The 25,273-nt window shown below is 38.0% G+C and overlaps 1 protein-coding gene across 1 annotated transcript in view; it reads right to left on the bottom strand.

The window, feature by feature from the left end:
• Positions 1–1,012, bottom strand: part of SPON1 (spondin 1, extracellular matrix protein) — a 199,571-nt gene extending 198,559 nt beyond the window's left edge. The window contains exon 1 of the mRNA XM_014949274.1: positions 578–1,012. Coding sequence (XP_014804760.1) covers positions 578–800 — 223 coding nt within the window. The 5' untranslated portion in view covers positions 801–1,012. The remainder of the gene's footprint in view (positions 1–577) is intronic.
• Positions 1,013–25,273: the final 24,261 nt, after the last annotated feature.

Genomic DNA, 25,273 nt, shown 5'->3' with positions numbered 1-25,273 from the left:
CTGCCTCTTTCCTGTTGGAACCATCTGTTCATTTCCCCAGAAAAAAAAAAGGGGGGGGTGGGATAAACATAAGTGGAAAATGTGGGAAGTTGGCAGTGTGCTGCATCACTGTTTGCCCATATGCTAACTCATTATATTAACATTCGTATTTCAGGGCAAGAACAATTAGCTCCGAGTTTCCTCTCCTTCCTGCTGAATGGTAGAGCTGCTCCTATTCACCGTGTTATATTTAAAGAGATAGGAAGAAATCCTATAGAAGTAGGTAAATGGGGAAAGAGCGTGTGTTTTGCATCACATCAACTTCTGATCCTGTGCAAGCACGAAGCTGGCAGAGAGGGTTCATAAAAGAAAGGAAATTCCTCTTAATATTGAGTTAATGTTTGGGAGTAAAGCGATACTGTGAAATCCAACTCCCTCTCACTTGTCATGAAAGCATCCCCAATAAAGTCATGCGGGGGAGTATATTACCCTGCCTTAACCCACACGCCGAAAGGGATCCAGAGAAACGTTAGAGTTTCAGAGACACTTGTCCTGACCATTATCGTTAGTAATGGGAAGTAGAGGATGGCCAACTTACCCCGGTAACTGTTTCCAGGCTTGTAAAATTCTGGATCGCCCTCCACCCTGAGGCTAAATTCATTATACCCTTCCCTCCGGGTGCCTTGGGCTCGCAGGATCCGACTGCAATATCCCTCGGATTTCGCGGCTTTCTCCAAGGTTTCGTCAGAAAAACCCTTGGCCACCAAGGGGAAAGTCAACGCCAGGAGCCGCAGGGCTAGAGGCTGCAGATGCGCTCCCATCCTCGGCGCTCCGCACAACTTTTTTCCCGTCGGGGAGGCGAGGGGTGGCCGGGAGGAGCCCGGTGGCGAGGGGTGGCCGTACCGGGGTGGGGGGTGGCCGGGCAGGGCAGCAGGGACAGGGCGGGCTCGGTCAGCCCCGGCCGGCAGCGGCCCCCAGCATGAGGCTGCCGGGTCGGAGGGACCGGCTCAGCGGCTGCCGGGGAGAGGGAGGGGAAAAAGCAGGGAGGGGGCAGAGAAGGGAGGGGAGGAGGAGGAAGAGGAGGGAGGGAGGGAAGGAGGGAGGGAAGTCTGATCTTGCCCAGATCCCGAAGTGAAGTGCTGTTTTGTTTCAGAGCGTGTGATTAGCAGCTCGGTGATGTTTATTTAGGCGAGCTGAATTCACAGGGAAAAGAGAGCCGAGCACGGGGGACGCTGCCGTCTCCCAGACATCCAGCGCGGCGGCGGGGAGAGCTGCTGCTGCCGCTCGGGCTGAGCCCACAGACCTCAAATTAATCACCCGCATTCCTGCCAAAGTCTATAGTTACTGGAGGGATAACAAGGCTGGAAGAATTTCCCGACACCCCCCCGCCCCGAGTCCCCCATCTTTCTCCAAACCGGCAGACGTGGTAAACATTATCAATTAAATCAGCGCAGATGGACCGAGGCAGCCGCTCGCTCTCTCTGCACACTTGACAAGCCAGGAGCATCGGCTGCAGCTTCTCGGGTGGAAGGAAGCATCTCGAGTACCACAGAGGAGAGAGATGCAAAGAGCTGGATGTGCCAGAAACATGAGATTCATCATCAACCTGCAACTGTGCCTATCGGGGTTGCAGGCTGTGTAAGTGTACATCCATCACACACAGGATAACAAGGCTGGAAGAATTTCCCGACACCCCCCCGCCCCGAGTCCCCCATCTTTCTCCAAACCGGCAGACGTGGTAAACATTATCAATTAAATCAGCGCAGATGGACCGAGGCAGCCGCTCGCTCTCTCTGCACACTTGACAAGCCAGGAGCATCGGCTGCAGCTTCTCGGGTGGAAGGAAGCATCTCGAGTACCACAGAGGAGAGAGATGCAAAGAGCTGGATGTGCCAGAAACATGAGATTCATCATCAACCTGCAACTGTGCCTATCGGGGTTGCAGGCTGTGTAAGTGTACATCCACCACACACACACACCAGCTGGGAACACTGCCCACCTAAGTGGACATGGGAGGTCTGCTCTGACACTTGGAGAAATCCAAACTGACGAAAACAAGGAGACCAGGTCTCCTTATTTTGCCTTTATGTAACACACATTGAGGCACAATGATATTTATCTAAATCCACAAAAGAACTTTACGGCAGTGGAAAAGAAGTGAACCTAGACTCCCAGGGTCATTAATTCCAGCATCTTGATCCCCAAATGCTGCTCTTCCCTCTCTCCACTGCTTTGTAAGCAGAGGGGAAGGTCAGAAAGGTATGTCCTCAGTTGGGACCCTGAATACTTTTAGGATTTAGAATACTTTTAGGATTTAGGACACGAGGGCAAAGAAACATTTCCAAGCACTTTCTCTGGGGCAAGACTGATGAATACAGCTGCATTTATGCACAACTTCCAAGAAAGTACAGGAGATAGCCAGCAGCTTGAAAGCCTCCTGGTACCCAGTAAGGCATTTGCTAGTATCAGGTTTGTAAATTTTTAAGTTCCAAACTGACCCTTGGAAGTTGTTTAGCAACAAGGTAGTGTTGTGTTCCAAATAAAGGTGCTGCTTCTTCAAGGTCTCTGTGAGGATGCTGAACATTTTAGTTTCTGGAAGGTTGCTTGCCAAGAGCTTTACTGCTGTAATCTTGTCTATATTTTAGTCTTTATGTTATATATTTATAAAGAACGGAAACCAGCACAGCCTCAAAGTAAAGATAGTTAACAGTTGGATGAGATTTTAGCTTTTATTGCAAATATGGGGTTATTGACAATGTGCATCCACATGCTTCTGAAGAGGTGGCAGTCAAAGCTTTTGTAACTGCACTGAATGGTAGTATCCAAGTTTGACACTTAGATACCTGCAAAAGTGGCCACGATACCATCTACATTGCTTCTGTGAGACTGGCTGACTGTAGATACTTCCACAACTGAGAGAAGTGCTCAACTATGAGAGAATAAATGCACAAGTTGCTTTTTCTATTCCTCCCATTCTGTTGAAAAAGCAATCCTGACTTTCCAATGTAGCCTGCCAGGTCATCTGCCTCCACTCAATCCTCTCCCTTCACTGTTCCCCTCCCATCCAACCTGCCAGCATGAGGGCAACTTGTCTTTAGGACAACAATATTCAATCTGCTTGGTTATACAGGATATCTAGTGGCACGCTTCCAAAGACCCATGTTCATTTAGGTAATTAAGTGACTACAGTTCAGCAATGCCACAGACTCTTGGATATCATTTGACTGCTACGTTCCGCTCATTCATCTTACGAGAACAAGGTTCACTTTATCCAGGTTCTTCAGTCAAATGTATCAGTGAAGAAAAGCAAACCAATAAGCGACTGAAAATGACAAGATGCCTATAAACGTTCTGCTATAAGATGCCTGTGAATTTGCTTCATTCTCCATACTTGACTTCTCATTTCTTTTGCTGAGATTGATTGAAAAGCAATTACCTGACTGAAGCATTTACGGCAAGAAACCGCACACGCTTCTGCACAGTCTGCCTTTGTTCTGAGCCAAGGTTCTGGGTTATAACTCAATGCTCCTCCAAGGATTTAATTTCAAGTCCTCTTCACAATTTTTTGGTTTTTATATCGTACCAAACTAATTAGAAGTTAGCTAATTCATCAGCATCTATTGACTCTTTAAACTTACAATAGATCCTATATCTCTCAATTTTTATCCCTGAATTGGCCTGGTCTATTACTTCTACTTTATTTTTTGTTTAAAAATTAAAGTGTTGGAAAGTTTCCTAGAAAGGTATAATACAGTGTGTCTTGTTAAAAGTGAATGCTTCAACTTAGCAACTGATACAGATAAATTAACTTCCACTCCCTACAGCCATGAAATGAGTAATTTGTCGTAGAGACGGTTTAGAATATGGGCAATGTCATTAAGCATGGGCATCCTCAGGGTTTTCTATTTGTTCTACTAATTAGTGTGTGTATGCCTAAAGCATCCAGCACGATGTATCAGTCAAAAACGCATGCAAACTGATGAATCCAACCATCCATGGTAAATTTAACAGAGAAAGCTTCGTATCTTGGAGACTGCAGCGCTGCTTTTCTTTGTGTACTTTCTGGGATGAATAAAGTTGCTGTCCATGACTATTAGGCATAACAATCATTACTGGGGTAATATTGCATTTGATGGAGCTGTAATGCTTGGAAGAAGCTCTCTACCCCCCCCCTCGCCCCCACAAAGTGGGCTTTCCTAGAAAAACAAAAGTATTTCACAAGATCTGCAGTCTTTCTTACTTTTTGCTTTTCTGATAAGGAGCTCATTTTTAAATGGCATTTTAGAAGACTTCACTAAAAACTGCAAAATAGCCCTGGCTTGACTGAAAGACATCAGAGGCAGCGTTCTAAAATTTTTCTTTGCTTCTGCTTCTATGATTTCAAATAGCTATTTGAAGTTTGGGAATTCTCTACAAGGCGACACGTACAGTGCAATGAAATGCTTCGCTATGCAACACCTGATTTTAAGGCCCCTAGCCCTCAAAGAAAACCACTGCCTCAGGTAAGTGTCTCAACTGATTATAAAATTATTAGACTCCTTAGAAGAGTCAGTTCCCAGGGCAGAGGCCAACAAAACCAGCCGATAAGAAACATCAAGGTGACAGGTGTCCTAAATCTCATGACCATCAAGTGCTTGATAGCTTTAACAAGCTGTAGAACTCACCTTCCCAAACCCAGGAGCTAGAAGCTTAAGCTCAGCTTTATTATATAAATAAATATAGCAACAACAACAGGGGAATACATCCCTTTCAAAAGATGACTAACAAGAATGATGCCTACTCTTTTACACAAGAGCTGGTGATTAAAGTATTCATTTAGGATGCCAGAGAGACATGGGTTTCAATTCCTTGTTTGGTTTGCAAGTGTTCAAATCCTCATCTCTCGCTTCTCAGGAAGCTTCTAACCATGAAGCTCTAAGTCTTCTGGAAGCAGCCCCAGTCCCTCATGGGAACGTTAGACTTCTAACGTTAAGCCAAAGCTCAAATGAAGAGCCAGAGAGAAAATGAGGGTGCATTTTCTGGAGACTGAGATCTAGGCTGCCTTTTCTCTCTCAGAATACATTAATTGTACTCGGATCAATAGCTATTCAGCGTTCAAGTGATCACCTAACATGGGAAGTTTGCAGTAGTGTATTCTGAATACTGCTACCAAATTAAGAGACATCGGTTGAGGAAAGTCCCCAAAAGACCTTTTCCCCAACAGCTAAATGTTGAGTTGCTCGTCACTGCCAAGACAGACGACACTGGCGTTCAGGCAAAGGACGAGTACATGGGATGACTGGTAAATAATACTGCAAGGTATTCTGCAATAAAACCTTTGGTGACTGGGAGGGTAAATCGGGAATTTGAGAACTGCACTTTCAAGTATGTCTATCCCATTTTTAGACCTTTATGTCTTACTATACATCTAGCTATTAGTCTAATTTGCAACTCTATCTCCTTTCCCACCTGCCCAGCAGTCACAGCCAGGTTTTCTTAAACAAGATAGAAACTTCCTCTATTGATTTAGATAGAATAATAATCCCATTGCTACTAAAGTTCCCCTCTATCTACAGCTACAATAGGGCTTTTCTAATACTGATTGGTCCATGCTGCTTTTGAAGCCTGTTTAGAAAAAGATATGGAGATATCTCTTGTCCTATTAGAGAAAGTAAAGGGCTTGGGAGACACTTCAGATGATTTCTTATGGCTCTGTAGCATTGTTCTCAACTTCCTTTCTCTTAGGAATCTAAGAGGTGAAGAGCAAAGACAGTAAATGTTTGCAGAGGCCTGTTCACCATTTATACTACTGTCAGTCACTACAATGCATCTCCAATATTGAACTTCCCAGTAGCTCAATTACATTTGCCTGTTTAGTCATGCATGTCTTCAGCGTATTTTTACACTGAAAATACAGAGAGTTTTCATTTCTAATACATTTTATAGAAATATTTGGGTCCTGACATGATGAGAATAACACCACACATATTACTAGAGAAAAACTGCAATGCTGAGAGAAGGGGGGATGGAGAGAAGCTCTGTTAGGGTTCCCTTTGAGCTTAACTGGAGCAAAAACTAAATGAAACTGGAAAACTGGGGAACAAAACATGTTTGAAACAGCACAGAGGCTGCAAAAGATCTAGAAAAGTCTTGCCAGTCCCTGGGTAACACAGGCAAAATGGGATTTAAAGTAAGGCTTCTCTGGAATGGATCGTTCAAGATCAGATGTTGACAGAAACTCATCTTCCAGACTCAGTCTATTTTAGGGAGGAGGTTTACTAAGGAAAGACCCAGACTTTTTGAATATTTAAACTCAGGATTCCTTCCAATACCGGAAAGTAAATATGTTCTTAAAAAATCTCTCCCTTTATCCCACACAACAACTCAAGAGCTATCTTGGGAATCGCTGAGAACTCCCAAGAGTAGATTAAACACAACCAGTTTCTGCAAGCCCAGAATGAGGCTTTATTTACTGCTAAGAAAATTCATTGCCACAAATCTGGAAGACCAGCAATTTCTGTCTCCCTTACCAGTCCCTGCATTCAGGAACTTCTCAATTTCCATGGCAGAGGAAGAGGGGACATGTTCCCTAGTGCTTCCTCGAGTGCTTCTGCCAGCACCCCCTGCTGCACCCCACCCAGGTGCCCACTGCTGCTGCCTTGCAGCAGTCCCACCACCACTGTGTCCACGGTCACTTTGGTCAGGACCTTCTACCACAGAGTAAAAGTTCAGCTCTAAAAAAAAAAAAAACAACAAAAAAAACCACCACACAAACAAACCAGAAAAAAAACCCCAAAACCAAAAACCAAGCTACACCCCACAAACAAAAAAATACCTTACTTCAATAAGTTCATCCTTTCAAACTAAACAACATGACAATAAGCCTGCAAGGGTTTGTGTCAATTTAAAACCTTAATCCCAACACAAAATTCAGTATCTTAATAATTTATTCAACCACCTCTCACTGGCTTTACGTGTTTGCTGGTTCTCTTGCATCAGCCTTGACCTCAGTGCCTCTAACTTGACCAAATCTGGCTAAAATACTAATGAACAATTATCAAACTGAATTGATTTTATCATCTTTGCTATTTCAAGTTAGCTACTCAGTGTTTTCTTATCACTGTAACTTAGTTTTTTGAACTACTCAACACCTGTAGATTGGCTATTGCTTTGACTTGCTCACACTGCATTTCTATTCATCTATATCTGATTAAGGATAAAGCTCCTGGGTTTTTCTTCAGTAGCTGACCTCTGAAAGTTGTAAGGAGCTTTCAAGAATGGTCAGGATAAAAACTCAGGGCAAACTTTATTACAAATTCAATTTTGCATAGAGAAGAACTCCTTTTTTTAGCAATTCCCAGGCTGAATATTTTTCCAGGAAAAGAACGTAAAAGACAACTTATGCAATCAAAGAAAATGATTGGTTTATAACTGGACAAATCGTTTACAAAAACATTCACCAAGCTTTATATACGCATAATATTTACACAGTCAATCCATCCTCCTTTTTAAAAAAGTATTTTTATAGTGAAATAGCAAGTAATTAAAGCTTCAATCAACTCTGATAAGAATAGGACTTAATTACATAAATACTTGCCCAGATTACACTAGCAATTAAATCGTAAATGTGGAAAGAAAATGCTCCTTGTGAAGTAACACATCCTATAAACACAAGAGACCCCAAACCAATAATTACAAAATAAATACAAAAAAGAAAAACCCAAACCAAAAAAAAACCAACCCCAAACCAGCAACAAACAACCCCAACTAAACAGACAAGGGGAAGATGAAAAATTCTTCAGCATTTCTGACACTGACCATGAAATCAAGACTGAAATGACGGAAGAAAACATAAATACATAGTGATGCCATCGTGAACTCACTGACACATTTGCAAACTGGGGCTATAATTCAAGCATGCTGATGTTTGCAAAATAGAATCATCTCCAAAGCAAGCTTTTCACAACATACTATGAATTTGTTTTGTCCATGTTCCTGTTCTTCCTTTTAAAGAAAATATTTACTGTAACATGTTGAGCTCATGCATCTTTTTTTTTTCTGTATATGATTAGATGGCAGGTTTATTTCAGCCTCAGACTGTGGCTGTCAATCGCGACAGTTCTGTAGTTTACAGACTGTTGACACTTCCATACAAGCCTTATTGTCCCTGGGAATCTAAATCAGCTGCTTCTATCTTCAACCCAATGCAAATTAAATATTTGGAAGTACGATGAATTGGAAGGCTGCGTATGTTCATCCAACAGAAGCAACATACTACCAAGGAGAGAGCAAGTTGAGGGTGGAGGACCAAGAAGAAACTTGCAGTGCAGAATTCATTCATGCCACTGAACAGCTGAATTGGATCTGAGCTCACCCTGTCTCTCTGTAGCTCCGTTCCCTATCAGGGAGGATAGCAGAGTATCTTGGTAAAGCACCGAGATCTACAGATAACAAACATAACCTAAGAATAGCTAATACCTATGTATTATTGCTGCATGCATGTTAAAGCTCTACAAGTACTAGAACACGGTTTCAAAGCAGGTTTTGGGCACTGAAAGATTTTGAGAAAGTTTTCTTTCAGTGCACTTGTGCAATTCACAGTTATACCGAGTACTGCTAGATACTCATGTGGGTCACCAGGAGCACAGATGAAGAACAGATAGTCACTATCCACAGAATCTCTGCAGTCGGGGATATCGGGAATAAAACCAACATAATAGTCCTCCAACAAAGTTTCTTAAATCTCAGATTTCCAGTTTAAATATTAAAGGAGCTTTGGGAAATCTTTCAAAGATTACAGGCCTATTTCTTTTTCATATCAAAGGAAGTTTCATGGCTGCAATTCAGAAAGGAATCTAAACTATCTGACAGCTAACAAGTTAAAAATACGTATGTGGAAAACTTTCAAATATGTATGTTCATACACATGGAAAAAATCACATGTTAAAATATAATATTTCTTCATTTGTAAGCAGATGGAAGATCAACTAGGCAAAGGTACTAAGCTAACGATGTACTTCATTGCAAGTTCTGTGGCCACATCATCTTACTTTAATTGTCATCAGCATATGAGGTTAAAATTGCAAGCTAGTAATGCAAAACAGGACTTGTGGGAGGAGGAAATATCTTTTTCCAGAGCAGCTGGTATAGCTGAAAAAAATGGACAAGCTTTCAAACACACCAGCCCTTCTGCAGGTCTGAAAAAGAGCTATTTTACAAAGCTAAATGCATGTTCACAACAATTTCTCAGTTTCGTTAGCTACACATTCATTAGACTATCTCTGTGAAGAAAGGTAATTGGTACTTAAGAAGTAAAGAGAATGTTAAAGGGAGGGAAGGAGGGAGGTGTCAGAAAGAGAGGAGGAAGGTGATAAGTAGGTGAAAAAGAAGGTTATTTTATAGCCTACAGAACAAACAGCAGTTAGTGTGGGAGAGGAGTACCAGGGTGTACCGTACACCAATGTCTCTACTGAGCTCCTGAGTTTTCACATCCCTTATTGTGCTATGCTTTCATTTGCAGGCTCAACTTTGGAAATCATTATGCAAGTTTACCTTGATGATAAGAACATAGATATTAGAGAGACCGTTTTCTGGGAAACGTTTGGAAATGGCAGCTGAGTGTCCTGTCCGTTATAGATCTCTCCAAAGAGGTTCACCTGGCGTACTGGGAGACAATGCCACTATCTTTGAGATACAATCCATATGTATCCATACCATCCAATTGCAAGCACAATGATGACTGGAAATTTGCCAAAAAAAAAAAAAAAAAAAATCAGTTGTGGTTTTTTAGTATCAGTTTTACAGGTCACATCTTTTGCCTGAGCAGACAATGAAGTCTGATGGCTTCCAGACTTCAGTTCTGTAAACTGACAGAGATTCACTGGAATATTTCTAGAATCATCAGAATTACGAAGAGAAATTCCAGACACTGAAATATGTACTCTAACCCCACTCTCAAAAAGCCTAGATTCCAGTATATTTATGAAATATATATCTGTTTCTCTGTCTTTTTTTTTTTTTAAATTAAATCACAGGACCAGCAAAGTGGAATGGATTTCTTGAACTACCCAGTGTACCACCTTCTCTTGTCCAAAGCAAAATGTCATATAATACCATATTTGGTCAACCCCCTCGGGTCATTATGATTTTTTCATCATTACTTTGCATTGCTAAATATGAAAATCAACTGTAAATCACAAGGGTCCAGAAATATTAATTTTATACCAATACCTTTTTTCCCTCTATGTATACCATGAAAAAGTTCTGCTGTTATTAAAACATATTTCTTTTTTAAACCTACATTTGCTAAAAATTACTTGCAACACTGACTGCAGGTTAACAAAGGCCTTTAGATGATGTGTAGTGTTTCCACAGTCACACAGGGAAAAGCACCAAAATTCTTGAGACAACTGCAACAAAGGGCAGAGTACTAGTGGCTTTTAGCTGATTAAATCACCTATTCTGATATATAGCACAGTCCAAGTTGTACCAAGGTACAGAAAAAGTAAATAAAGTGACTAGAGCTTAGATAATTACGGTAATTATTTACATTAATTAATTCTTAGACAACTGATGAAGTACCATATTAGTCACTCTTGTGCTAACACAACAGTGTAAATAAAGAAATTTGATTAGATACATAGATACATATGTCAATCATAATACAAAAAACTGACACTGTATATAGCATTTGTGGTTTTGGATTTGTTTCTTTGGGGACAAACATTGAGAAATTAATTATTTTTTCAACTTATATTGCTTCTATCCCCATAACACATAGACCTAAATTTGTCTCTAACCCACCCAATGTATTTCTTTCAGTCCAGGATAACTGCATATAATAGAGCATTTGTAAGAATCCATGAAAAATATGTATGCCAATATTGTAGAGTGACAGGAAGACAACAATGTACAGGGGATTTTTTATTTTTTTTTTTAATTTAATGGGGTGTCATTTAATTCCACCACTATCAGTTAGAGGCACTGGTACTTGGTATGTAATAAAAATGTAAATATTAACTTGTCAGTAACTCTCAAGTTTTCTTTTTTTCCCTAAATAAAATAAATATATATATATCCACACAGCTAATTGACCCTGCTATGCTACTGTAGGAACTATGTGCAAAACCAAATACTTTTTTTGTTAACACTGTCTTAGGAATAGCTTTTATAGAAATACTATTATGGAACTATAAATTATCACTATAAACTTTAAGTTCATTCCACTTTTTACTGTTTTTCTTTGATTCCTAAACATGATTCTAAGAGGCTGGTAGTTTCTTGTAATCATAAGGAAATCAGTAATACAGGCATGTTCGTAACAATCTAGATTCAGTGAAAATCTTAGCTGTCCAAAATTGGACTTCTTGGAAGCTTAGATTTCCACAGTCACAATCCTCTTCCCAGATACCCTTGCTTGCCTGGGATTTTTAAAGCCTCCTGTACAGAAAAAGTACAAGAGGCAAAACCCTGATGACTGCACAAAGCTCAAAAAAGCAGAGGAACACAAAAGCATCTAGAGACAGTAGCATACCCTTGGGAAAGTTCCAGTCCCCAAGAAAACTCGAAACATGACTGATTAGGTTTTTAAATTGGCTATGCACTCAAGAACTTCATGAGTACTTGAGGAAATCAGTCTTCATTTCTTTGACAAAAAATAATTAATGCCACAGACTGTGAATAATGCAAAGCTATAAACTTGATGAGCTGTGCCGGGAGAAGGACATATAACTAGAGAGAATTACTTGATCATTAAGTTCAGTCCCCTCTAATTTTAGGTAAAGAGGCAATAGACGCTTTTAGTCCCAAAGAGCTCAATAAATTCTATTTCATCACTTAGACAAACATCAGAAGCCAAAAACATTCTCCAATATTTTGAGAGAAACTTTAAAACTAGAGTACCCTACAGTTCCTATTGATCTGTCCTGGAGCATATTTCTTCCTGATCAAAATTTTTTCATAAATTTAATTCATAACACAGAGACAAACAAACTAAAGCTTCTCAAATTTATTACAAGATGAACATGCCATCTGAATAATTATAGCACAAATAAGCAAGGCATATGGGGTAAGAAGGAAAAGAAATCAGTAAACCAAACTGACATGTTGCAGTCAGGGAATGGGTACTTCATGAAAGTGCATTTGTAGTACAAAGAACAGCTTATATCACTTTTGAGGTTTTTTTAAATAAAACATTGGAAGCATAGAGAACAGGACTGAAAGGGTCTTTGAAGTATACCAAAGCAGGATCATCATTTTCAGAACTATTCCTGAACAATTCATATTCTTTTATGCAGGAAAGTGTCTGCTACTTTGGAAATAGTTACAGTTTTGTCTTATGTCCATATTTATGTTCCCTGTACCCATCTTACCCTCCTTCAACAAACAGTACTGCAGCCTTGCTAGTCATTCCCCATCTTTTACTTGTACAGTTGATCCTTCCCATCTGTCACATGCTCCAATCTACTTCATATAATTTCACCAATTTATTTAGATAACATAAATCAATACAAGTTTTACTTTTCACTACTACTGTGCTTGCAAACTGTCCTATGCTTATCTCAAAGAAGTGTAAGTCTGTCACTTTGGATATTATTGTAAAAGTAATCAATATGTATTCTTGAAGAACGTAATGTTGACTCACAAGACCTCCAGTTAATAAAAACCTTGTACTGGGACAGAACGCAATGTTATACATACACCCCAACACAGTAAAGTAAAATTTGAGAAATGTTTGTGTCAAGGTTATCTTACATCTCTATAACAAAATAAAAGAAAGCATAGAAGATCATACAGAGAAATTGTGAGATAACTGACTTAACAGTAACATAATAAACATATGACCTCGCTGTAATAGCTGCATCTAGCACTGTTGCATCTAGTCGCTTAGAACACATTCAGTACTTTCAACAAAGTCTTCAAGAACTGTGGAACTGTGATGACCAGAAAGAAAGGAAAGCCCCATAGTCATTAAAAATGAAATTGCCCATGTCTAAACATCAATGGCCAAAATCAGTAAGTTTGTATTCAAGAGTTTAATATAATATATTCAGCAAGTAGATAAACTAAAAAGAAAGTTCTTACAAAAATTTCATTTACATCTTCCAAAGACCTTTGAGTCCAAAAAAAGTTAAATTTACAGAGCACTGCATATTATTGTAAAAGTTGGACATGTAAAAACTACATGGAGATACATCAGACTGCTTGAACCACTATAAAAGAGTGTCATAAAACAGCTGAATAACGCAAACTGCAACAGAAAAAACATTGACAGAGAGAATGAATTTAAGTCTGAACAGTGGACAGCTGGGACAGCTGTCAAAATTACTGCCCTCTTGTATCTAGACCTCATAGATGGTGACTTCTAGACCCTTTCCTGTACTGTCCTATGGTGTAGGAAATAACATTCAATGGGATGTCCAGAAAGGACAGAACTCTTTTCTCTACCCCTATGATTATTTTCATATTTTATTAAAGGGTATTTGTTTCCTGCCATCTTATTTCAAAATTTGAGGCAGTTAGCTCTCCCGATACACTATATTTCTATACCAAACCTGTGAGTTTAACATGAAAGTAAAATCCAGCCTCATCTACAACTTATCGCTTCAATGTTATCGCTTTCACTTTCAAAGCAATTTGAATAGGTCAGAAGCATTTAAATAAATAAATTATCCTTAGACCAGTGCTGATCAAAACCAGAACACCACTACTGTTTCTTGAAAAGGTTACTTGGTCATTATGAGCAAAGTGTTCTGTTTAAGGGTACTGTGGAGCAACTTTTGAAATGCACTGTCAGTGGAAAATAAGAATTATTAATTTATACCTCATTCACTTTAATAGATACCTGCAGAAGAACAGATTTTTTCATTAAAAATGGTATGACATTATAAGTGTATTGCAACGTTTTTAGAAATTTCAGTATAGAACAGACTTTGCTGTGCCAAGAAACGTATCTACCTGAATGCTTTCAGCATGACTACAGTAAGACTAAAAATAACAGAGGTTTTGAACAATTTGCTCATTTTAGAATTTTAGTCGAACAAACTCATTGGAAATGGGACTAAAGCAGCTACTGCAAACACTGCACTTCAAAGTCTTTATAGTCGTTAGGAATCTGATCCAAAGTCAAGTAAATTTATACGACAATGAAGCTCATAAAATAACATATGCCCAAGTTACTTGAATTAAAGCCTTGAAAATCCTGAACTGACTTTTTAAACTTAAAGATTCAACAAATTGTGTTATTATTATATAGATATGTATCTCTACTCTTAATTTTATTAGTAAAATGTGTGAAAAGAGCAATTTTCACACTGCAAAGTTTAATTAATTATCTTATAAAAGTAAATAGAGGTATATAAATGCATCTTTATTCCCATTTTCTTGTCCACTTAAGTTTGTTAGATCCATTACTATGAGCTCACAATCATTCTCTGCCTTTTACGTTCACTATTAATGACTTCAGACTTTAATCTAGAAGCTGTAAAGTGAAGGTTTAGTATTTTGTAATAAGGAAGTCTTTATGTTCTTTCATTTAGTGAAATACAGCGTGTTACTACACACTTAGTTCCACAGTGGACCCCATTTATGAAAAATTAGTCACAATACAACTATTGACAAATGTGCTCTTTATGACTGTGATTTAATCACCTGAAGAATCCTATGAAATTTTATAGCAAAGAATGCACTGGGTAGGCCATAAAACTTTCAACAAGTATTTTAAAAGTGTGAAGGTGTATAATGACATGGACAGTGGTACCATCTGTCGGTTTGTAACTAACTGAATCCCAACCAGCTTAGTGATTGCCTTAGTATTATTGCCTTCTGCTGTTTGATAAAGGAAAAGATATGTACAGTCTGGATTAAGTTCTAGACAGACAGGCAAGAGCTTTTGGAAACTATACAGAATTGGAAAAGAAAATATTTTTTATTTTGTCCCAGAAATTATTTGAAATTTGAAACTCTCTAAAAAAATAGCAAGAGATTTTTGCAGATGTGTACACAAAGGTAATGGTTCCAAATGTGATTTAAACTTGCAACTATGGAAACAGCACATTTTTTATGATCTCACTGAAATTGAGGGGAAAATAATCCTCTAATGAAATAAGGCATCTTCTTACTTGAAGATTTAATTATTATTTTTTTTTAGTACCTGGACATTTCATCAAAGGACAAGCATCACCATATATGAAGTCTATCCATAACCAATGCCCAGTAAAGAACAGAGAGCTGGAAAAACCTCTGAAGCAAAAACCAACCTGCATCCTGCAAAAGACTTTCCTATGGGAGAGCCTTTTGGGAGTCAAAACGCTTTCTGACTTAGCTTTCCAGACACACAGTTCTACTGGCCTCAAATTTCAGATGAAGGGTCAGTGCCATGTGTACTGTGAAAATTCAGTACCTTCGTTTGAGCTTCTTCATACACACTGGGAAGCAAAAAGACTGATAAAAGGACCCTGTGATTTGTTTGATTTGGTCTGTTTTACCCTAATTGAAAGTATGATGACACTACTGCATCTTATGTGTTCTCCCACTGTAACAGGGAAGCTGTCTTTAAGAAGATAACACATTATTAAAGCAGAAATACATTGTGCACAGGGAAAATCTGAATAATATTTTATGAGGGATGACTTTTTTAAAAAACAATTGTGGATCATTTAGAAAATTCTCCTTTCAAAGATATTGTTCAGGAGGCACTTTGTAAAGCTAGGTATTGCGTATCACGGGGGACAGCTGGAGACAAAATGGGTCAGTTAGAAATGTTTTTCTGCAAGAAAATTAGACATAAAATTACAGCCTGGAGTGGAAATTTCTTAAACTATTCCTTTGCTGTACTGATTACAAAAATTTATGATCACATACAAGTCCTTGCAATTTAGTTAATTTATGCAACTTATGAGGGCACATAGGAAACAAAATAGGCTGCTGAATTACAACTATTGAAACAAACTGAGGAAAAAACAAAGACAAGCAGATTTTTCCAGAAACAGAGCAAATCAGAACTTCACAACTCCCGGAAGAATAGCCAATCAAAAATAAGGAACTGTAAATTAAGAGTAACTAACTCTCAGATGTGTACCTGGAGTTTATGGCCCTAAGTGAACTGGGGTTCAAAAATACCTTTAAAATTCCATTTAAAAAATTACAGCTTTTCAAAGCTCAATTTCAGTAGCATGGTTGTGAAAGGTAACCGGATAAGACTAAGAAAGCGCCAAAAACATCAGCAGGAACTCTTAAAAGCATTAAGAACCTATCCGTTGGGTTTTTTAACTAATCTCACTTCTCCGTATTTTGACACAGATGCTCAAGTGTGCACTTAAAGTCTTAACGCTTTTGTCCCATTCAGAGGGACCCGTAGAGGTTTGGGAGGTGGGCAAACCTCCTGAAGTTCAACACGGCCAACTGCAAGATCCTGCACGTAGGTCAGAGCAATCCCAAGCACAGGCTGGGTGGAGAATGTATTGAGAGCAGCAGTGAAGAGAAGGACTTGGGGGTGCTGGTTGATGAGAAGCTCAACATGAACTGGCAACGTGTACTGGCAGCCCACTGGCATCCCGGGCTGCATCAAAAGAAGCACAGGCAATAGGATCAGGGAGGCTCCAGGGAGACCTTATAGCCCCTTCCAGTGCCTACACAGGGCCTACAGGAAAGATGGGGAGGGACTCTTTATCAAGGAGTGTTAGCAATAGGATGATGGGTACCGGTTTTAAACTGAAAGAGGGGAGATTTAGATTAGATACTAGGAAGAAATTCTTTACTGTGAGGGTGGTGAGACACTGGCACAGGTTGTCCAGAGAAGCTGTGGATGCCCCATCACATCTTGAAGTGTTCAAGACCACACTGGATGGGGCTTTGAGCAACCTGGTCTAGTGGAAGGCATTCCTGCCCAGGGCAGGGGAGTTGGAACTAGATGATCTTCAAGGTCCCTTCCAACTCTAACCATTCTATGTTTCTATATACAACAGAATTTCATATTCCCTTAGAAAAGGCATAGGAGTAGCTGGCAGTAGTGTCTAAGCACTCATTTAATTACCAACAAATTGGTAAATTTAGTATTTAGAAATAATTTTAATGTTTTTGTTTTGTTACTTCAATTTTTTCCTGAAGACAGAAATAAATGTCACATGCTGTATGATTCTACCAACACATAACATGCTAATTAACAGCTGCAAATTAACCATTAAAAAATTCAAAACCACCAGAAAATACCCTAGAAAAAAAAATAGAAACCCTTAGGGAACACATTTGCCCAACTCCTAAGTAGTAACTTATGAGTCTCTGTTAAAGTCTCATGTGATTTCTCAAGAAAGCAGGTAACAGAGAGGTCAAGAGCTTGATGGTACTTATTTATAACTAAGTTTTTGCCAAAGCCAAATAAAGCAAAGTGTAGATTCAACAGAGGAGGAACCAATGACAAGGTGATTAAAATAAACATACATAGTAGCCCTGAATAGTTAGTTCCAGGACTCATTTACAGTAACTGTGTGTTTCTGATAGTCTTTTTGGTCATTTAGATACAAAATACAGGAAGAGACTGTTCTGACCAAAACCCAGCTCGCTCCAGAAAGAGACAAAAGGACAAGATCCAGCTCCGGGGATTAGAGGTATGCAGAGAAAAGTCTCTCAGAAAAGAGTGCGTGCTTGTGTCAGAGTTACTTTGTGATAAATTTTAGATCATTGTGGTCTCAAAGCTGCTGCATCCCTCAGCGAAAGAAGAGAATAAAAACATAAAATAATCTGAAAAGTAAGGAGAAAGAGTGCCTTTAGGAATGCCAGATGTCTGTCTGGGACATGTCCCAGGGATGGGAAGTTCAGCAACAAGAGCTGGTTCCTAAGGTTACAGACAAACTGTGGTTCATATGAATACAGGGTCTCTCATTCCATTCTTGTAACTTAAAGGCTGATTTTAAGGTTTTTTCATAAGTTGTTTAACCAGGAAGCTTGTCTGGCAATGGAAGCAAGGTAAAACATTCCTGTTGTCATTTTAACTCATCTCCACGAACGCAGTGAATCTGCATAAAGCAAAATGTATTGGGGGACATTTTAAGGAAGTGTATTTAGGAGCTTGGGTTTGTAGAAAGGTGGTAGCTAAGAAATTATCTGCAAAAGCATTTACACAGCAGATATGAGACAACACTAACTCCCCGTTTAAAGTGCAAACATCCTGTTGCTCTGTCTAAACTTTGTGGTTGTTGGTTACTCCTTACTTTTTGTAAGTGAAAGGTTTTAAGTCTTCTTCCAGAATGATAGTAATCTAAATTTGCAAACACAGAATTATATTTAAGTAGTCTGCAGACATAGGTCTTGGGAATTAAAATAAGCCCAGTAGAAATTCCATCTTCACTTTTCAAAAGATTTCAATGTTTCAACTGTTGCAGAATTGCATATTTTTGAGCTACATAAGATACCTGATGCTACTGACTGTTCCCAAAGTGAAGGAAAAGATGAAAGCTAAAGGGCAGAAAATAACTATGACTCAGTAGAGCTGGTGGAGTAAGAGACCAGTCTCCAAATCATCACTCTTTGTATATTATCGGCATTCTTCTAATTTTTATGTAACTGATTGCAATAAACAGATTGAGAATAATAAAAATGTAGCAAGACATTGGTAGTTATGTTAAAGAAACCCTTAATTAGGTCAGGACTGATCGAGGTATTTTTCAAGAGAACTTCCTCATAACGAATATATGAGCCTTTCTCTGAAATGCTGCCAGGGAAAGCTTCCTCTGGGATTACAACTGTCTAAAGCAGAAGGGAATTAGACCAACCGGTGCCCCAAGTGGTTTTTTATTAATGAATTGTGTTTCTTTGTTTTACTTCTTGTTTAGGTATTTAGTTTTCTTTAGGTCTTTGCCGTTGTCCCTCCCACAAAACATGTTCTGCCCAATGTGGATGAAGCTTTATTTTGGATTGCAATGGTAGGCAAATGCTACATTCCATAAAATAGTTCTTAAAATGATTAGTCTTATTGCAAAGAGAACTTGAAGTGCACACTGAATGTTTAATGCATAGTGAATGTGAAAACCAACACTGAATGTTGTAGAAATAGTAAGTCAAGAGAATTTTGGAAAGGATGAGACATTTCTGTTCTAAAAGGTATGTGCAAGAGACACTAATAAATCTGTTTCTACTAAACTAAGAAGGGATTTCCTCAGCATTTTAAGTCTGTAGCAGCATTTTGTGCCTAGCTGAGGAAAACTGGAAAAATAACCTGTGGGCTCAGAGCTGTCAATTGTTTCAGCCAAAGACATCTCTCTGGTTTGCAAAAATAATAGGTGTCTCTGTTCATCTTTGTGGCAGACTGAAACTAAATAAATATTCAGATAGACACCAAAAAAAAACCAAAGCCAAACAACCAACCAAACAAAAAAACAATTTAACTATCCCAACTGCACAGCACTGCACCATTAGTGGAATGCAGGAGTTTCCAGGTCTGTCACCAAATGAGAGAGCAGTGACTGGTTTGTTCAAGCCTAGTTACTCTTGTGAGAGATGCCTCAAGAGCATAAAAAGCATCATAAAGCATTAGTCAAGGCTTAAAGGGTTATGATGATCTTGGCAACTGAAAGAGAGTTACCCAGGCATCAAGGCAGACCCATCTTAAGTGGTCTGACGAGTTCTTCAGCAGTAAGCAGTGCCCAACTGATCAGACAAAGCTGAACTAGACCCAAACACGTCTGGTCTACAAGGAAATAATTAGTCACTAGTTTAGGAGAAGTCTTATCTATTCATTAAAAAAAGTCTACCTCCTATCATCAACACTTTTTTTTTTTTTAAATCTAAGTATATCCTTTGGAAGGTGTACATTAGGTGAGAGCCAAGTAGAAATAATGGATATGCATTTTTGAGACAATCTCTAATTTCATGATTGCACATTTTTAGGTGGCTCATTGTCTCATTTGACAAACAGAAGAATGACACGCACTAACTGGAGGCATAACTTTTTATCCTTCTGTTGTAATGCACAACTTTATACATTATTTATGGGCTTTGTCACTTTAGACTCCTATACAAACCAGTGCTAAATCCACAAGGTAACTTCTGTGCCAAAAATACATAGAATGTGCAAGTCCTCAGTCAATGCCACCCACCCATCAGATGCTTAAGTTTCCATTATTAAAGATGTCTAGTTATGAGAAACAACACAGAATAATAAACAACCTTAATATTGCAAGAGATTCTTAAAACAGTGCAATTCCAGAAGGAATTAATGCAGGAGAGCTCCTAATCAAAAAGGCTGGCACTTGTCTCCCTTTCAAGGAACACGAAACATTTATGCTCCAGGCTTTGTACAATTATCAGATACCAGGAATATCTCAGTTTCATCAAAATATATTTCTGTTTAATGTTGTTAAGCACACATGGCAACAGCCTCCTAACTGGATGGTGCATATATAGGAATTTACCATATTTAAAGCAGTCTAGTCTGGGGGGGGATCAGAGGCATCGTCACTTGACTAATACAGCACAATATGTTATTTTTGTACTCTTGTGAATCTTTATTACACATCAGTTTTACAGAAGAGGATGAACATGGTTAAAATTGTCTCTGCCAAGATGCTTTGCTGATAATACAAATTGCTTTTAAAATGGAAGAAAGTATTCATACTTGTGTATTTATTATAAGGATGTGCTCCATATAAAAAAAAACACTTATGTAAAATCTGTGCATTTTGCTTTGTGCTCCTTTAATTTTTCAGAAATCCTGCTACAACATTGTTTAGAGCAGTAACAGCATCTTGATACAAACTCCCCTGGCCTTCATTGAGTTTTGGACCCCCAAGTGCCTCAGTCAATTAGTCACTTTAGAAAAAGTAACCATCAAATTCATTGCCCATTCCCACCCCCCAAGGAAAAACAGGTTTCATAAAACATCATTTAAAAATTGTGTTTCAGCTCCAGAATTGACCTCATTTCAGAGAGTCTCCTAATAAGATACAGCAGGCTTAAGTCCATGGTCTCTTTTTGGGCAGAGAATCAAATTTTAGTTCTGTGACTTAAATAAGTCCTTGGGTAAGTCAGGTTATTGGCTCTCTTGGTGGGATTGTCTCTTGCTCCATCAGAGCTTGTGCTTAGTGCGAGAAACAAAAGATTTATTTGAGGCAGTACTTGAATTTCAAGGCACCAGAATTAACTTTTGATCAAATTTTCAATCTGAACACATGAAGTTGTGCAATATTACGTAAATTATTAATTTTGCCAGGTGACTGCCATAATGCAGTGTACTTGCTTAGACTATATAAAGGCATTTTAAGCCCCTACCCAGAACCCTGTATTAATCTTTTCTGGGATATCATCTTAAGCATGGACAAGTCACTTAGACTTCTCTGTGTTCTACTTGTTTCAAATATAAGATGGGATATTAAGCTGCTAAGTGATGTACAGTAGTTTAGAAATAAATTACAACAATTTTATTATATATTTGCCTCAGAAGAAAATATTTCCATAGAAGATTGTGGGCATAATTTTAAATAAATGAGGTGTTACAGTGGTAATAATTCTTTTTCCTTTTTCATTATTAATTTTAATTGCATTTACTCTCAATGTCAGGATTTGTAGTCTTATATGTTATGAGAACAACAATTTTTTTCCTGATTACAAATAGACTTTGACAAACATAACCCACTTCAACACCGACTATTAACTATATGCATGAATATTTAAATCAAAGGCAAAAATACTCAATTGCCAAATTATCACCATAGTACTTTTACTTTGGTATGATGGGAGAACTAAGAATCCCTTTGCATTGATTCATCCAGCACAAAAATCTGTTCAATGAAATGGTAGCAGCAACATGGTGTTTCAGGAGCATTGCTTGGCTCATTCACATCATGAATATAAATATAAAAAGTATTAAGTAGATAACCAACATTATGGAAGGACGCCAAGGAACAGAAAGAGTGAAATGCAATGAAAAACACTTCTCTAGCTCATCTGACCCTGCAGTCTGTAAAATTAACCATACCATTGGTGTGAATATGCTTTTAAATAATTCTAGTTTTTGTTCAGGACCATAATACCTACAAGATTAACTCCTTTCTCAGAAGACCATTTTAGCATTTGTACTTTCAATCGCAGGTAAGCAATTCAGAAATAATCAGGAAAAAGCAGCAGTTATTCAGAGTACAGATGAGTCTTTAGACAAGCTCACTCTAGCTTCAAAGCTGACCTACTCTTACTGGAGTCAATTAAAGTTATTCCACAGACACAAATGAAATTAGTAATTTTTTTTAACCTTTATCATTGCTTATTCTCCGTCTAAAGTTGCCTTAATACGAAAGAGACACTGAGTGGCACTAGGAATTGTGCACAGTTCTACAGTGTTCGTTCCAAATCCTTATGTGCTTTGGTTGACAAGGAAAGTTATGGCAATGTCTATTTTGTGTCAGTTATTCAAATCTAGTATTTCACAACAATTTTTAGAAATGAGATTAATGTTTAAAAGAAACTGCTCCTGCAAACCAGAGTCAGAACCCTGCTAAAAATCTGAATGGATAATGGTATAAACAGCTATCTGAGCTCAAGTAAAAGCCCAGGCAAACAGATTAATACAAGCTGGCTGTATTGATTTCCAATTTTTGCTCATAGTACATACTGGCTCTAGTTTATACATAGGTACATTAAATAGAAACTGGGATCATGGACCCAAGGACTCAAAATATCAACTAAGCATCACAAAAAAAAAATAATAATCCACTTTTATAAGTGGAAGACAGATAGATTAACTGAAATATCTTGTATATTTGAAATAAAGCTAACAACTTCATATATATTCACCTATGCTGTAAAGATCAACTGAGTCATTTCATTCTATAAAATACACTAAAGCAACATTTTATCAGATTTATGTCTCACTAAGATATATTCTCTCAAAACACCATTTATCTTAAATCTTTTAGTGCTTGTCATGCATTTGTCTGAAATACTTAAGATATAAATGCAGTTTGACTCCATTCCAAAAATTGTCCACAATTTTTGACATAGTAGAACAGGATACTTTCATTGATCCTAAGCAAAGTAGATCCTAAGCAAAGCTCATTTTATAAAGCCAAGATCCCATAGCTTAAGCTGGAGAAATGAGATTCTGCACTGGCATGGGGAAAAGACTAAGTTCTGTAGGTTTTGTTCAGATAAATCTCTTGTCAGACTGAACCACAGAACTTGACCAACTGTCAGGAAAGGAATAAAGGTATAAACATAGTGGGATTTTAAAATGAAAATATGTTTTTTCAACATCACATTTCACTTTACAATGAGGAACTGTGTCTGCTACTGGAAGACTCACCCATCTCTATAAGTTGTTACTCGCCGAGGTATTGCTGTAATATCTAGCAATGGTTAATGCCATTATATTAATAATTTAATTTCTTATGTGTACTAAAGCTTCTACTTGATAGTCACTTCCACTTATTGGGAATTTGTGTTCTACAGTCTACTAGTTACATCAATCAGCAGAACCAGTGATTTAGTTCAATCTAAACAAAAGTAGTCAACTCCTGGATCCGCAGTATTCCCCATGCACATTTCAATGAATTATACAGATGTCAGGTATTTAAATAAGTTATAACAACTCCAGTTCTCTGGATTGATTACTTCATTGTTGTGTCACTTTTTGAGAAAATTCTCGGAGAAAAAATTTTTGGGGAGTTGTTACTCAAAGAGTTAAAGATTTCTTTATGTCATCAATGGTATCAGGTTTTGACTGTCAAAGTATCTGTGAAATAACAAGGGACAAATACTACTTTAATTATCTTTAACTTCTAGCTATTCCTCTTTCAATTATTGAACAAGGAAGACCCTAAACTCCTACTGTGATTTTATGATTCAGTGTTTAGCATAAATTGCCTACTGATTTAGGACATAACTTCTCTGACTTTCCCAATTCCTAGGCAAGGACATTTATTTGGGAGGTGATTAAGTAACTTTTCCTCCAATTGTTATATCGAAGTAGTAAAACCCAAGAGCTAAGCAGCAGCTTATTTACATACTAAAAGCTGGAGGCTGGTCTGTTGAAAAGTTTGTTAAATCTCCCAATGCTTTCAGGAAAGCCTAGGCTGCAGCTTGAGAAATGTCTGAATCTATTTAGCACTTTAAGAGACAACCATAAGGAGGAAAGAAACCAAGGAAAATGTTTGGATTTCAACTTCCAGTATTTGGGTTTGCAAATAACTTATTCTAGAGAATAGACACAGCTCTAGACCATAAATGATCCTAAAGTGTTCAAAAGCTGGGGTTTGTTTAGACTTCTGAGACTAAAAAGCCAAGAGGAAGTTTAAACTTCAAAAAAATTGAATACAGTCAAAGAGTTTCTAATTACTTGAAAATTTAATTCCCTGGGGATTCTACAGCTTTAGAGATATATGCTAATTCTAACTGCATTTAAAAAACAACAAAAAAATCCCTAGAACCCCCCCCCAAACAACTTTTAATGAAAAAAGTTACTCAAACTAAATGAAAGTTTCAGCAACTAGACCTCAGTAAATTTGGAGGCCTAATGCAATTTGATCTTAGCTAATAATCTGTGGAGTAGGATGTAGCAGGTAGTCTTCATCTGTGTTTTTAGGTAAAGGTTACAGAAATATTTTATGAACAATTAGTGCTAATGCCTGTGGTTTCTAAGAGATTTAAGAAGCACCAAAACAGCTCTTTTCCCCTGCCCCAGGATGGGGAGATGATCTTCACCATTAAGATTTCTTCAGGGATAATTAAAGCTTCTCCTAAGAGTTCTGAAAATCCATCAATTCTGATTGAGACATTCAGGACAGGAATAAATGTAATACTTCCTTGGGATTGACTTTGAAAAACTGCCATTTTGAATTGAGGAACTGGGATAGAAAAATCTTTTTGAAATATGAAAACAGCATTTAAGCAAGTACCAGCAAGTCATGCACACATACACTTCTGACAGGATATTTGCATATTCCTATTTCAATCACAGTACAAAGATATTTAGACATATCACAGATATGAACTTATTAGCACTTTTTTTCCTCAGCCTCATAGCTATATCTGCCATTATTTGACCTGACTCCATTTAATCTGATCTTCATCTCATTTCAGACTTCATTTTAAAAAAGGATTCTCAAATTTTAAGACATTAACTATATTGTAAAGTGTGGATACTTCTACCAGCCTCAAATCTGTTGAAAGAGATGAAGCCTGCTAATGCTACAAGCTTAAGGAATTAAATGCTTCCTAAGCAAGTCTTTATTTCAGGCTAGAGAATTGTGTGCCAGAATCTGACAGTCTCTAGCTCAAACTTTCTGTTTAACAGAGATAAACAAAGGGAAAGGAATCCACTCCACGTAAAAAT

The sequence above is a fragment of the Calidris pugnax genome, unplaced genomic scaffold (assembly GCF_001431845.1).
Source record: "Calidris pugnax isolate Ruff unplaced genomic scaffold, ASM143184v1 scaffold177, whole genome shotgun sequence".
NCBI lineage: Eukaryota > Metazoa > Chordata > Aves > Charadriiformes > Scolopacidae > Calidris > Calidris pugnax.
The sequence above is the reverse complement of the archived record's forward strand: the minus strand, read 5'-3'. Positions and strand labels throughout refer to the sequence as shown.